The sequence below is a fragment of the Ictidomys tridecemlineatus genome, chromosome 1 (assembly GCF_052094955.1).
Source record: "Ictidomys tridecemlineatus isolate mIctTri1 chromosome 1, mIctTri1.hap1, whole genome shotgun sequence".
In the NCBI taxonomy this organism is placed as follows: domain Eukaryota; kingdom Metazoa; phylum Chordata; class Mammalia; order Rodentia; family Sciuridae; genus Ictidomys; species Ictidomys tridecemlineatus.
This window is the reverse complement of record NC_135477.1, coordinates 14,108,197-14,123,863: the sequence shown is the minus strand read 5'-3', so window position 1 is coordinate 14,123,863 and position 15,667 is coordinate 14,108,197. Positions and strand designations below refer to the sequence as shown.

The window sequence follows — 15,667 nt, the reverse complement described above, 5'->3', positions numbered from 1 at the left end:
GTCTTTTACATTTATCATAGTAGTGTTTGAAAGATTTGTCTTTAAGACTAATGATTGAGATTTTTTAATCTTATAGATAAATGTTTTAGTTGTCAAGTAAACAGAAATATTTGTATCTTTTGAAATGGATTTTCATTAAGTGAGAAAGTAATATTGACTTCTTATAAAATTTTGCATATTTATTGTGGTAAATATGTATAATATAAACTTATCATTTCAATTATTTTTAAGGGTACATTTAAGGACATTAAGGACATTCACACTGTTGTACAACTATCAACACCTATTCATCTCCAAAACATTCTTATTTTGCAAAACCACAACTCTGAACTTGTTAAATCATGGCTGCCAATTTTCCACCTGCTTAGAGCCTGGAAACCAGCATTGTTTTGTCTTGGTGAATTTGAGACTTAGGCATCACATGTTTTGTACCTTTGGGAGCAGCTTACTCTTAGCATAGCATATGTCTTCACAGTTCATCCATGTTGTAGCGTGTCAGAATTTTAAGGTTGAATAACATTTCTGTTATATGTATCCACATTTTGTTTACCCATATATCCATCAACAGCCACTTGGGTTGCTTCTGCCTTTTAGTTATTGTGAATAATGATGCTATGAATGTGGGTACACAAATATTGAGTTTTTGATTTCACTTTTTTTGGGGTACCTAGTATAAAGTGAAATTGCTAAATCATATAGTAATTCTGTTTGAGTTTTTAAGGAATTGCCATACTCTTTTCTATAAAGACTGCACCAATTTTACATTCCCATCAGCAGTGCATAGTTTCTACTTTCTCTATATCCTTATTATTTACTTTTTTAAAAAGATAATAACTATCCTAAGACTATCCTAAGGGTATTATGAATATTGTATTTGCATAGAGAGAGAGTTGTATTTTTATTGTTTGGTTATGTCAGACACATGTTCACTGCCAAGATGTTTGCTGTGATAACTTGTGGAATATTTACATAAAAAAATTGTGGCTGGGGAAGTAAATAATGCATAGTATCAAGTACATAGAAAAACTAGGTTGCAGATTATATTACCTTCATAATTTTTAGAACGGTACTATTTGTAAGGAATTTAAAACTTTACAGGAATTACAGATTTTCAAATTTCAATAGTAAATTTAAGTAGTATTGACATATCATCTTTATTTTTATTTATCACATTATGTTATGATGACACACAATTGAAACATTCCATAAATAACAGAATGAAACCCATACATTTGTGTTAAAATGCACTTAATTAACGAAATACTTATATTGCTGATTTATTCCAGTTAGCCCAAATCAAAATGCAAGGCCATGCAAAAAGCCATGCTCTCTAAGGACATCCTGTTCCAACTGCACAAGCAATGGCATGGAGTGCATGTGGTGCAGCAGTACAAGGCGGTGCGTCGACTCCAATGCCTACATCATTTCCTTTCCATATGGACAGTGTCTGGAGTGGCAGACTGCCACCTGCTCCCGTAAGTGTTTATCTAGAGTGACTGTTTATTTAACAACAACATAAATCATATTTCTGTGACAGAACGAGGAATAAGACATTTTAGGAAGTTTCAACTAATGAGAAAAAATATTGTCACAGCCAGGTTTAAAATCTGCTAGTGGTATTAGCCTCTGATTTGTATTGTATCATCATTTTGAATTCCACTAAATATTTCCCCTAAAAATTAACATTTTGCCACATTTATAGTCTCTTCCCTCTGAACTCTTGAGTGTAGATGGGAGGCGACATGACACTTCATGGCAATGCTCACCTCAAGAATCACATATTGCTTTGTTGTGCCTCTTTAGTGTCCTTTAATGTAGTACAGTTCTCCTGTCTTCTTTTTCTTACATGACTTTGATATTTTTGAAGAATCTTTGTCAGTTGTTTTATAAGGCTGTAAATTTGTATTTGTCTAATTATTTTTTTATGATTAGATTCACATAAGCATTTTTTTTGATAAAAAATACCAATATTGATACACATATTACAAATGCAGGATGCGGAATCTTGGTGTCATATGGAGAGTCATGGCAGTAGAGCAGTGCTGGACTTGCTGTGGGTTACTCTTCAAGAGAAAGCTCTGCCCCTTGCTGGTCCCATATTTTATATGGAGTACAGGATAAGGATACATCTGACTGAAGTTTTGATACTGGGTATCCTATGGTTATGAGAGTGGCTCTGCTTGCCAAAATAGACTGCATCAGAATGCAGCTGCCAAGAGAATTACATCACTCTTCTGATAGCACTTGGAGGCCTGGGGGGAGTTCAGAACCTGTGCAGCTCCTTCTGCTTGGGAGAAGGTCCTTGCCCTGGCTAGTACCGTGCTAATAGAGAATATGGTTTGTCTTCCCATAATCCTGTCTCCCAAACTGCGGCTGATCAAAAATGTGCCTGTCCATAGGGACCTGAATTAATTGTTCTGTTCGTATTTAGAATTAGAAAGATGAAAAAGGTAACTCCTGCTGCTCCTGCCACCCACTTCTCAATGTTGCATCCATGTCCCACTCATAAGGTACTGTCCATCTTATAATTGATTTAGATTTTTTAAAAAAATAATATGCTTTGTAGGGGCCCAAGAGTTACCATTTCATCACCACAGGTGGCTGTAGAATTATTTGAGATAGAGTTGGTGTCCAAATTTATGTTCATCCAGGGCTCCTTGATTTGAACAAAGCAAAACATTCATTTACTTGCTAAGTGTTAACAGGCATAGATAAAATGAAAGGAATTTTTTTATTCTTTCTCAGTTTCCTATTTCTCAACTTCTGAGTGTCAAGACAGAGGGATCAAGAATCCTTAGAATTTATTTTTTTTTCCAGTACTTAAATCTGTAAAAAGCAAAGTTTGAAAAGATTGCATTCAGTGAATATGCTGGTGTGTTTATGCCAGCCCTCAAAGCAATTGCAGTTATAGATCAGCCAAAGGGGACACAGATAATTACTTGGGGTGCAGTATCTGTTAAACTCAGGCATGTATGTGTTCATGGTTGAAAGTTATTAAATGGACAGAGGAAGAAACTATTTCAATTCTCTACTAGAGAAAACTCTCTAGATCTTTATCCCAAGTTTAAATCCTTTTTCTTAAAGATAGCTCTCAGTTCTCCATTGTTATTATCTTGCCTCTCCTCCCATCCTACAACTCTTTTAGGTCCAGTTCAGGGTTTTGCATCAGTTCACCAGCTTCCTTTTTTTCCTTTCTGCTGGGTATATTATAGGTTGAGCTTCTTGTTGCTATCTCCTTTTAGGGACTTTGTATAGACACTGAGGAGTTGTTGGTCTGAAGTAGCTTTGGTAGCATAGAAATCATCTTATAACTAGAGGCCAGCTGCTAGGGGAGTTGACTATCAGGGCTGGAGACTATTGAGGAGATGAGATGGTCTTTAGCCTCTCCTATCCTAAGTGGTCCTCTTTGTCTTTCCACAAACATTGATGTTAAGTGAAAGAGGCCAACCCACTTCAATCTAATGTATGAAATATGATATGTCAAGAGCTTTGTAATGTTGTGAACAACCAATAAAAAAAAACTAAAACTAAAACTAAAAATAAAAATAAAAAAAAAGAAAGAGGCCAAACATGGAAGACTAGGTTCCGATAGAGTTCATTTAGATAATATTAAAAAATGGACAAAACTAAACTGTATTTTTTAGGAATGCATATGTAGGTGGCAATAGAATAAGGCACAGACTTGTTCTCATAAATGTCAGGTAGTAGGTAGTTCCGGAAGAAGATTGGGGTGCTGACTGGGAAGTGGCAGAAGGGAGGCAAAGTTTCACTTTCAAGCTGTGCACAGGAACAGAGTGTTTATTTATAATACTTTATTAGTCTCACATTTTTCTTTATGTACTACTCCATATGTGTGATATATTTCACTTTAAAAAAGGAAAAAAGGTAGGTTAAATGAAAGTCTCTAAGCTTTTATTCTCTTAAGAATTTATAAGTTACTTAGAGTGAAATCTGAGTTATCTTCTCTGTCATGTGTGCCATTCCTGTGGCTGTGTAGGCTTCATTTGTGCCAATGATGTCAGCACTACTAAAAATGGTTGTTTTTGTTGCAGAGTTTTTTAATTATATGGTCTGTGCATCATTGTGGGGAAGAAGGGTATTGTATCTTACTTCAAGGCAACCTCCTACTTCTGCAAGTAGTACTTACCTGGCACTGATCCGCTTTTTGTGAAAAACAAATTTCTTTTCAATTATTATTATTATTTTTTCTTGTACTATTAACCAGCAAATTTGTACTGAGTTTTTTAAAAAAATGCCAAAAAATAAAATTGTGACTAGGGGTGAAGATGACATTCTTGCTCAAAATCTAAGAACTAAAGCAACTATTATTTTTTCAAGTTGTTGACCTTTGGATGATGACTTTTTCATGCTTTTAGCTTGCTCTCTCTCTCTCTCTCTCTCTCTCTATATATATATATATATATATATATTTTTTTTTTTTTTTTTTTTTTTTTTTTTTGTGGTGCTGGGGATTGAACCTAGGGTTTTGTGCATGGGGGGCAAGCACTTTACCAACCGAGCTATATCCCTATCTCTAGCTTTGTATCTTTTTATGATTAATTATATATAATAGATCTATATTATCATTTTCTACTATAGGTGCCTGATTATTTACCATTTACAGTAATCTTTAAAAAATATTTATAGTTTCAAATAAAGCATTATATTAGAAAAGGTCTAAGTTTCATGTTGCTTTTAGGAAACTGTGTCAGTTTGGTTTTCTGGTAAAAGGAACTTAAGGGAAACTCGTCTTTGGAAATGAGAGGCAAATGTGACTTTAGCAATATTCTCCAGTTACTACTATATTGCGGCATCAATGTTTAAAATTCACAAATTGAAGAAAGGAAATATATTTTAAGATTAATTTTGCCTAACAGCTTCTGAGAAAGCTTTGTTAATAAGTAGGATTATTAATAATTGATAGCTTTAAAATAGATGCTTTATTTGTGAAAATGAATTTCTAAGGGCATTATTTAAAGTAATAATAGAAGATTTAGTTTTTAATATATAGAAGTTCAAATGAAAATGAAACCAAAGTGAAATAGTAAAACTAGAATAATAAGAAACTTGAGAATATATTTCTCACAAATCTGTATTTCTATTTTCTTGGTTCCGGGGATTGAACCTAGGGTACTTAACCACTTAGCAGGGTGTTGCTAAGTTGCTTAGGGCCTTGTTAAATTGCTGAGACTGGCTTTGAACTCTCTATCCTTTTGTTTTCAGTCTTCCTAGCTTCTGGGATTACAGGAGTGTGTCACTGTGCCTGGCAAAAATTTGTATTTCTTTTAGTATTTTGTAGATTTTATTTACTTGTCTAATTTAAAACTTGATATTTCTTTACAATTAAAGGCAGTTATTTCTTAAATTTGATGACAGTTGTCTTGTGGATTGATTTTTCCAATTCTTACACATTTAAAAAATCACAATGAATATTTTATAATTTGACATTCAAAGCCCCCCAAATAAATAAAATAAAATGATTAATTTAATGTTCTTTAATTCAAGTATAGTCTCTACACTATCCATAACATTAAGGACAATAGCACAGCATATATAACCTTTCCTGTAATACTGTTTTTTTTATTTAAAAAATAACAGCAGAATGCATTACAATTCTTTTTTTAAAACATTTATTTTTTAGTTATAGGTGAACACAAATCTTTATTTTATTTTTTTATGTGTGCTGAGGATCAAACCCAGTGCCTCATGCATGCTAGGTGAGCGCTCTACCTCTGAGCCACAACACCAGCCCCTGCATTACCATTCTTATTACACATATATACCATGATTTTTCATATCTCTGTTTGTATATAAAGTATGTTGACACCCAATTTGTGCTGTAATACTATTTATCTGTAAGAAAAAATAAAACAAAATCTGTTAGTTTTTGAGTCATTATTAAATACTAAAAAAATGATTTTTTTAAAAAAAGTTTTTCAACAGTGCATGTTATTTTTCATTCCTGAACCAAAATGAAACCAACATTACCTAATATTCAATAGTTTTATATTGAAAATGAAATCCAAGAGACTTAGATGTTGCTTTGAACATGACATTTTATAACTTGTCATTAAATCCTAAAATCGAATAGATAAACAGAACTAGAAGATTAATAGTTTGTCATTCAGGGCAAGAAACCCAGGATTCTTTAACCTAAGATTTCCCTACCTGTTTAGAAAGCACTAGCAGGAGTGTTGTATTGAGAATAATTTAATTTGTTTGTAATGCTAAGATATCTTAATGATCATTTTTCCTTAAAAATAATTCTAAGATAAAATTTGTTTTCCTAGGAAATACACATAGGCTATAGTATATTAGAAATCAAATTTATTCTGCGCAAGACCTAGGTAAATTTTACTGTAAACCATCACATGATGGTAAATAATTGGAATGTGAACATACCATAACTAATTTGATTTTTGCATTATGTCCTATGAATTATACAGCAAGCCAATATAGTTTTGAGGACAATGGGAGTAAACCAGTTAATAGTACCATGGACTAAGTACATAGACATAAGAGAAATATTTCAAACCACATAAACTAAGGAGAGATGGCAGAATATGGAATGTTATTTGTCTTCTAAATGAAGTGTCATTCACTACTGGGCACTGTTGGAAGAAATGTGAATTTCAAAGGGAAGACTCTTAATACTAATGAATTATTTGTCTACAAGGTTAACATCAGCTGTTTGTGTTCAATGACTCAGAGTAGTCTTTCTTTTTTATTTCTTATTAAGGAAATATAAGAGGTAGTACTTACTCTCCATCTTATTTTATCCAATCTCTTGAGATTGGATAAAAGAAAAGAATTCACAAAAAAGAATATCATCATTGATAAATTCTTCAGATCTTTAATGTTCTAGTGTGTCTACACAGCTACCATAATGAGTTCCTGATATTCATCAAGAAACTCACACCATTCCTATTTATAGTAATCTGAGGAACATTTTTCTTTCAGCAATGTTAAACACTGAGTGCCAGCTAAGTTGTTAATACTACACTAATGAAACTGAGTCTGCCGGAAATTTACCTTGTTTTTCCCCCTCTGGGCTTTTCTAGCAAGTGATAGAAAACATCATCATGGTGTTTTATATGTCTATCACTATTTTTTTTAATAGATAAACAATTCCCAAATAAAGTATACCAGTCATAGCAAAGTAAAAATAAAAGAATTACAGAATATTTCAGCCCAGTATAGGATGCTGGGATTAAAGCTTAAAGCATCACATAGCAATGATTATGAATATGATGTCAGACTTTCATGACATCACAACAATAGTAAGTGTAGCAAGTCTCATAGGTTATACCTCAAAAAGGTGAGCTTCAGCAAATCAGTCTTGGAGATATCCTGCAGCCCTGAAAGAGTGCACATAGCTGGTTGTTACTGAAACAGAGTATTAGGTTCCTTTGTTCCCACTCGGTGTGCTCTTGGGGTGAAATTGAGTTTATTTATATAAGCAAATATTAGTATTTTGGACCCTTGGGAAGAGCATTGGTTTTGTGAAGCAGTCTAAATGGGGTTCAGGAGTCTCAGGGAATGGGCAGGCATCACTTATACTTGATGTCCAAGGAGAAAGTGCAGAGGTTCTCATTGAAGGACCCGTAGGATCTATAATAGGGGTGGCTAACACAGCTCTGTATCACAGACAATGGTACAGCTCATTTGTAGGCCCCTGGATCAGCTCCTGAAAAGTATTAATAGTGAGAAGGTCCTCAGGAGTCTCTAAGTTTTGACTTCATTTTTCTCCATGTCATGATTATCATCCCCTTTTAAAAAAATTGCCCAATTCACTTTATTTATCTCGTCTTTGTTCATTATATACATTTTATTTGCTTGCCAATTCCTATCTCATAGATACTGGTGCAAAAATACATTAACTTCATTAACTATAGTTGATGACACTATCTTTTTTCATAATTAAGTTTATTTTTCCTTTAGCTTACAATTCTATTTGACTATAAAGTCACATAACATATTTTTTAATGTTTCTATCACACAGCTCAGAATTGTTCTGGATTGAGAACCTGTGGACAGTGTTTAGAACAGCCTGGATGTGGCTGGTGCAATGATCCTAGTAATACAGGACGAGGACACTGCATTGAAGGGTCTTCACGGGGACCAATGAAGCCTGCTGGGATTCACAGTAGTGAGATGGTACTTGACACCAGTCTGTGCCCTAAAGAAAGAAACTATGAGTGGTCCTTTATCCAGTGTCCAGGTAATCAAAATGTGATGAAAATAATTACAGTTTATCCTTGAATGAAACAGTGTATTATAAAGTTTTATTGTTCATACCATTGTATTTCTTAGAGTTCTCTAGAAATTCAGTATACACACTGAAACTTTATGGTAAGTATTGTAGAGTTGCCTATAACATCTGTGAGTCATCTGGCCTTCATTTGAAAGCTGCCAGTGGTATTCATTACTAATCAATTTTGAAGAATTAAATGTAATTTTTCAGGGGCTTACTTCATAGGAAATCAATACTTATGCTAAATATAATCAATCTTCTTGAAAATTAATTTATTCAGACATTTTTATAGAGTGCTTACTTGTGCTAAAGAATATTTTAGGTATTAAAGTCACAAAAATTAACGAATTAGACTGAAATCATTGCATTTATGTAACTCATTTTAATTAAAATTCATAAAATTAACTTCATACAATGAAGTTAGAATAGTGGTAAGTGCTAGTGTCTAAATAAAGGAAAGAAGAGGATAAGGCTTGCTATTTAAAGTAGATTGAGAAAATTCCACACTAAAAAGTGAAATAAACACCTGAAGTAGATGAGGGAACAAATCACAGGGTTAATTGGGTAAAGAGTGGTCCAGAAGCGGTAATAGCCTGACAAAGGTAGTTGGGTGAGGTGGTTTATTTGGGAGATGATTTTAGGAGGCATAGTGAGGGAATGAAGAGAGTTTCAAAAAGTAACCAGAAAACTAATAATATGTACATTATGAATCTGGCTACCACACTGGGAAACTGGGACTCAGACCCACTAAGGATTTACAAAGAACTATGTTGAATGCTCCTCAAAATTAATCCCACTGAGGTACTGGGAGGCTGGGGCATATAACCACTGTCTCCTATCCCCCACTGGTTAAGCAATGTCTTGTAGATATTAATTCCCTGCTAGTTCAGAAGTATATCAGCATGTCTGACCAATAGCTTTCCCTGGCACAAGTGAAAACCCTGAGGCAGAAAACAGAGAGATGCTGCAGAACATGCCTTAGATGAGACACTGACAATGTACAGTACTGAGACCAGATGAACCAAGAGAATATGGCACATATTGTAACAGTACCCTATACAAAGACTATGTTATATATAAAAAAACAATAACATGGATCAAACTATTGATTCACAGAAAACATAGATGAATCATCAATGTATTTGCTTAATGGAATAGCTTGATCCAATGACTACGGTTTGTATTATTTCATTTAGAAGACAATTTGAAACAGACAAAAGTATGTGGATGAAAAATCAATCAGTTATTTGCTAGGAGTAGTGTTAAGGATTGATTTTTAAGGAGACATCACTGTGAAATTATGAGGGACAGAACTTCTGGGGGTATGTTACTGATTTAGTAGATATGTAACTCTATGCATTTATCAAAATCCATGCTTTATGCTAGGGATGTAGCTCAGTAGTTGTTTTAGTCAGCCTTTTCACTGCTGTGACTAAAAGACCTGAACTGAACAATTTTAGAGGAGGTAAAGTTTATTTGGAGCTCATGGTTTTAGAGGTCATAGTCCATACACAGCAAGTTTTTTCCTGGGGGCTTGAGGTGAGGAAGAATATCATGTGGAAGAGTGTGGTAAAGGGAAGCAGCTCACATGATGATTAGAAAGCAGAGAGACTCCACTTGCCAGATACAAAGTGTATATCCACTACTTCCCCAATGCCCATCTCCTCCAGCCACACCCTACCTGCCTTTAGTTACCACTCAGTTAATCTCATCAAGGAATTAATTAAGGCTCTTATAACCAGATACTTTCACTTCTGAATGTTCTTGTATTGTCTTATACATTAGCTTTTGGGGGACATATCAAATCCAAACTCTATCAGTGATAGAGCACTTGCCTAGCATGTGCAAGGCTCTGGGTTTGATCCCTGTGACTATCTACCCCCCTCTAAATTCTTGCTGCATATCACAAATTTAAAAATAAGTTAACCATTAAGTTAGGGGATCCCAGGTTTGAAATGTAAATTGTGAGAATTGAATCTACCCATATTATTGCAAATGCCATAATCTCACAAAAAAAATGACTTAACTTTTGGAAAAACAGTGTTTTTATACTAAAAGGAGAAACCCATACATAAATACACTGTACTCTGGTAAATTTGTTTCTCACAGGTACAAGTTAACAGTTTCTAGCAATACTTTATTTGTATACTGGATTTGAACAAATAAGTAATTTGTATTTAATGGGAGCTAGGCTTCTTACTTTCAGAGAAAAGGTTAAAAATAAGCAAAGAGTTAAGGCTAAATGAACTGTTTGGTGCTAGATAAAAGCCTAAGAGAGTAGTATGAATTCATTTTTATTTAAAAAAGTATATAGAAGTAAATATGTGTGTGTGTGTACATGCGTTAGTATTCATGCAATTGTTTCCTAGCTCTGTTTGTTGAGAGGGTCTAGAAGTTTGACAGCCATCAGTAGATGTATTAAATAGATGATTAGATATAATTGAAGAGATCATTAATAAACTAGAAGGTAAATATGAAGAAACTGAAATTCAGAGTTCAGAAGAAATATATATTTCTTATATATAAAGGAAAGAGATTAATTAAGCAATACAAGATGCAAAGTATGAAAATAGGTTGTTAAAGATAGGGAGAATATAATGAAAAATTCTGAATATTTTTAATAGAAATTTCAGATGGAAAAGGGTAGAGGAATTATTTGAATACCTCATAATGCTATGGGGATATAGACACCACACACACAGTTACTACCATCCAGTTCAAATATAAAATAGAATTTGCTAGGAAAATTTTGTAACTCAAGAGTTAGAAGAATGCATGTGATTTCATAAATTCTTTGAATATCGAGAAATTTGTGTTTAAGTCAGACATAATTGTTCTGCATGCAGTGGCATTGCAGAAGAAAAAGATATGAATCCTACAAGTCTCTGCAATTTTTTTAAGGGATGAGCAGGAATAATATATGTGACAAGAGAAATGAGTGCTTCTTTGTCAAGAAAAAATTTCAGTTAGCAATGATCCAGAGATGGTTTCTGGAGTTCTGTGACTGGTATTATCATAATTTTGCGTTGAGCATTCAAAAAGCAAGAATAGAAAAGTATAGATACAAATTTTTATGATTACCTGTTGTCAGTGCTTATGATGAATCCATAATAGTTAAAGCAGTGTAGAATTGGTACAGGAACAGACAGATAAACCCATGAAACATGATAGAAATTGTAAAAACATGCCCACATTAAAAACAGTCCTTGACTTAACATAGTTCTACATAACTATTTTTTGACTTTACAGTGGTATGATAGCAATAGGCATTTGGTAGAAACTGTACTTTGAATTTTAATCTTTTCCAGGCTAGGGATGGGCACAATACTCTTGTGATGCTGGGCAGAAGCAGTGAGCTGACTTCCCAGTCATCCATGCTGTCTCTAGGGTGAACAACTGATACACTGCAGTGTACAGTATTGCTAAGATGAGAAGTTGGGTAGGTTAGTTGTATTAAAAGCATTTTTGAAGTAAGGCTTTTTTTTTTAACCTTAAAATGGATTTATTGGGATGTAATCCCACCATGATCGTGGAACATCTATGTTTATGGTTTCTTTGTTCTTTTTGTGTTCTTTATGAAGCTGGGTACTTCATAAAGGAAAGAGATTAATTTAACTCATAATTTTAAAGTTCAGGATCAGGCAGCTCCATCTGTTCAGCCTCTGGTATATCACAATGTGGCAGAGAAATGGAAAAGGAAACTGCAGTGTGTAGAAGAAGCCAAGCACACTGGGTGGCCTTGTTTTATAACATCCTCTCTTAAAAGAACTAACTTTGTCCTGGGGGAACTACAATGATCCCTTCTAAGGGTACTGCCCTAATTACCTTCCAGTAGGCCACACCTCTTAAAGGCTCCATCATCTCAACACCACCACACTGAAGAACAGGCTGCCAGCATATGAACTTTTGGGGGCACATATCCAAACCATAGAATATGGGGGAAAATAAAGCAATGACATGCAACAGGAAAGGATGGTCTTTTGAATAAATGATGCTGGGTTAGATTAGATCTCTGAAATTTGTATCTAGACCCTTATGTCATATGGAAAAATTAATTCCATTCAGATTTTGAATCTAAACGTGGAAGCTAAAACATTGCAACTTCTGGTATTTGACATTATCATGACATTTTTAAGAACTTTGAAGTAGCCAATGCTTTTTAAAGCAGAATACAAAAAATTAACTATTTGGAAAATTATGATATAGTGTACTAAAATATTGAGAAATTCTATTTTTGAAAAAGCATCATTGAGAGAGTTAACAGAGTAAGCTATAAGATGGGAGAAAGTATTTATAATACATTCACCTCACAAATAAAACTTATTGAGAATTAAGATTTTTCACAAACCAGTAATAAAATGTATAATAGAAATATGGGCAAGACACTTGAACAGGTACATCACAAAGACAATATTCAAAAGGCTCATACATCTGATAAGGTGTTTAACTTCTTTAGTAATGAGAGAAATGTAAATTAAAAGCACATTAAAATGCCACCGCTCACCTACAAGTATATTTAAAATGAAGTGGTAATTTTTAAGTGTTGGCATTAATGTGGAATAATTGGATATTTCATATTCTGTGTTTTGAAAGTCCAAATGGTAAATATTTCGGAACTATTGTGTAGGGTATGCTTGTGATCCAGGAATTCTGGGTGTAGCGCACCAGGTGAAAAATTTGCGTGGGACTTTATATTGCCTCTAAGCCTGGATGATTTTACATTTTTAAATGGTGGAACGAAGGAGGGAGATAAGGACAGGAGGAATTTGTGACTGTATTCACACCATCTGAAATGTTTATTCTCTGGTCCTTTATAGAAAACATTTGCCAACTCTGCTAGAGGTTAACACCCAGCAGAGAGTTACTCAGGCTCTCTAGGAGAGATGTACAAGAATGTACATAGCAGCATGGTTTCAGTAGATCGAATCTGGAAGTCACCTAGGTGTTTATCAAGAGTCAGATCAGTACAGAAATTGGAACAACTCCATATACTGGAACAATGAAGATGGCAGGAACAAATTTGTAACATTGAGACAAAGAAGCCAGACACAAAACAGGACTTGGTCTATTAATCAGTCTACCTAGAGGTCAAAGATGGCAAAACTATTTGATGGATGAAAAGTCAGGGTAAAGGGGGCTGTGGTTGTGGCTTAGTGGTAGAGTGCTTGCCTCGCATGTGTGAGTCATTGGGTTCGAGTCTCAGCACCATATATAAATAAATGAATAAAATAAAGGTCCATCAACAACTAAAAAAAAGAAAAAAGAAAAAAGAAAAGTCAGAGTAGAGCCAGGTATGGTGGCACATGCCTGTAATCCTATTGGTTTAGGAGGCTGAGACAGGAGGATTGCAAGTTCAAAACCAACCTCAGTCAGCGATGGTGAGGTGCTAAACAACTCAGTGAGACTCTGTCTCTAAATAAAATACAAAATAGGGCAAGGAATGTGGCTCAGTGGTTGAGTGCCCCTGAGTTCAATTCCCAGTACTGCCACCAACAAAAAATCAGGGTAGAGGTTACTTTTGGAAGATGGGGGCTAGTGATCATAAGCATGTCCAAGGGAATTCTTTTATTTCTGAGAAGTATTTATGAATCATAGTTTTAAATATTAATTCTTTTCCATTTCTGCCCATCTTTGTTTCTTCCTTTATTACATCTTTCTTGGTTGCTCTCCTTTTTAAAAATGCCTCATTAAACTGTCAGGGGAGTCTGTTCTTCCTTGTGTACTTTATGAAATGAAATACTTCCCCCCTCATTTCTTACCAGAGTTTAGTTAACTCTGTTTTCTTCTTTCTCTCTTTTATATCTATTCTATTTGTAATGCTTGAATTTCTGATTTAAGATGGTTTTTTAAGCACTGTAATGTTGACTTGGTTGTATTTAATTCTGTTTGGAGAGCTTAGAGTCTTCTGCTTTGTGTTTGAATTTTCCAGAGGAATATGCATTGATTAGAGAGTGATGGATCTGGTTTCTTATTTTTTAAATAATAAGTATAGATTCACTAAATTTTGGGGGCACTGTTTTAATTTATAAGATTTCTAGTTTGTGGTAATCTCCTCTGTCAGAATAGTAAACATTTGGTGATAGTGTTAAGGTTATATGTGCTCTGTACTCTGAATATGGTGTTTTTTTTATTTTTTGCAAGAATTTAATTTTTTCACTATATTTCTTTATGCCTCAAAAAGCCAGTTACCAAAAGGCCTTTCCCTTTTGTGCCCTGTACTTTATTTGTCCCCTGACACTAAACCTGAGACTGCTCCTTCAAATTGGTCCCACATTTAAGTCTTGTCCTTATAGGGGGTGTCCTGGTCTACAAGGACTGCTGCAATATTTCTCTTTGTGACACAGACCTATGTATCAACTTTAGACTTGAGGCTAGCTCCACTCTTCTCTTTTCCATGGTGTATCTAGGTAAAGCCTAGCACACCACAAATTGTTGCAGAGGTGTGGGAGCAAAAGAGATTCCTTCCTTGGATTTGTCTTTTTCTTTTTCTTTTTTTAAAGAGAGAGTGAGAGAGGGAGAGAGAGAATTTTTAATATTTATTTTTCAGTTCTCGGCGGACACAACATCTTTGTTGGTATGTGGTGCTGAGGATCGAACCCGGGTCGCACGCATACCAGGCGAGCGCGGTACCGCTTGAGCCACATCCCCAGCCCTGTCTTTTTCTTTTTTAACCTACAATTGTTTTGAAGACTGTCATTTCTGTTGTCTGATTATAAAGACGGTGTAGTTTTGGTGAAGTTTTCTTTTAAAAATTCTTATTTTTTCTTTTCCTTTGGAAGACATAGTGAGGCCGCATAGGTAGCTTCTATGGTTTTCAGTTGTCAAAATGTTTTATCCTATTTCTTTATCACACTAAAATGGAATTATTATAAGAAGGAGTTGTGCAAGCTGGTAATCCTAGAGACTTGGGAGTCTGAGGCAAGGGGATTGCACATTTGAATTCAGCCTCGGCTATTTTAGCAAGACTCTCAGCAACGTAGTGAGACCCTATCTCAAAATTAATAAGTACTGGAAAAGTATCTCAGTGATAAAGCTTCCCTGAGTTCAATCCCTAGTACCAAAGCAAATAAACAAAGAAAACTACAATAAAAACAAACAAAAGAAAAAGCCTAGAATTTTAAAGAAATTAACTTTCCAATTACTTATTATTTTGTAGGACTGCAATTTACTTTATTATATTGTTTATTTGTACTCTAGTAGCTTTTCTTGCAGATATTTTAAAGGATTTTCTTAAAGTTGCATAGCAATAAGTAGGGTTGTTGGGTTGTTTTTTTTTTTCCTTTCCAAGTCATGCATTTTACTTTTGTTCTTATTGCACTGGCTAGAAACTGTAGTAAAACATGGAACAGAATTAGTGAGGGTGGACTTCAGGTGTAAATAGAAAGCATTTAGCCTTTACTTTTATGTATGATG

At 34.4% G+C, this 15,667-nt stretch overlaps 1 protein-coding gene across 11 annotated transcripts in view; it reads left to right on the top strand.

Moving 5' to 3' along the window:
- The window catches only part of Atrnl1 (attractin like 1), a 694,372-nt gene that overhangs the window by 159,995 nt on the left and 518,710 nt on the right, over nt 1-15,667 (top strand). For all 11 annotated transcript variants that reach the window (XR_013437181.1, XR_013437180.1, XM_078044839.1 and 8 more), the window contains exons 17-18: nt 1,287-1,475; nt 8,003-8,221. Coding sequence is in view for 9 of the 11 variants with exons in the window: in XM_078044839.1 (XP_077900965.1) it covers nt 1,287-1,475; nt 8,003-8,221 (408 nt within the window). In the remaining 2 variants the exon portion in view is untranslated. The remainder of the gene's footprint in view (nt 1-1,286; nt 1,476-8,002; nt 8,222-15,667) is intronic.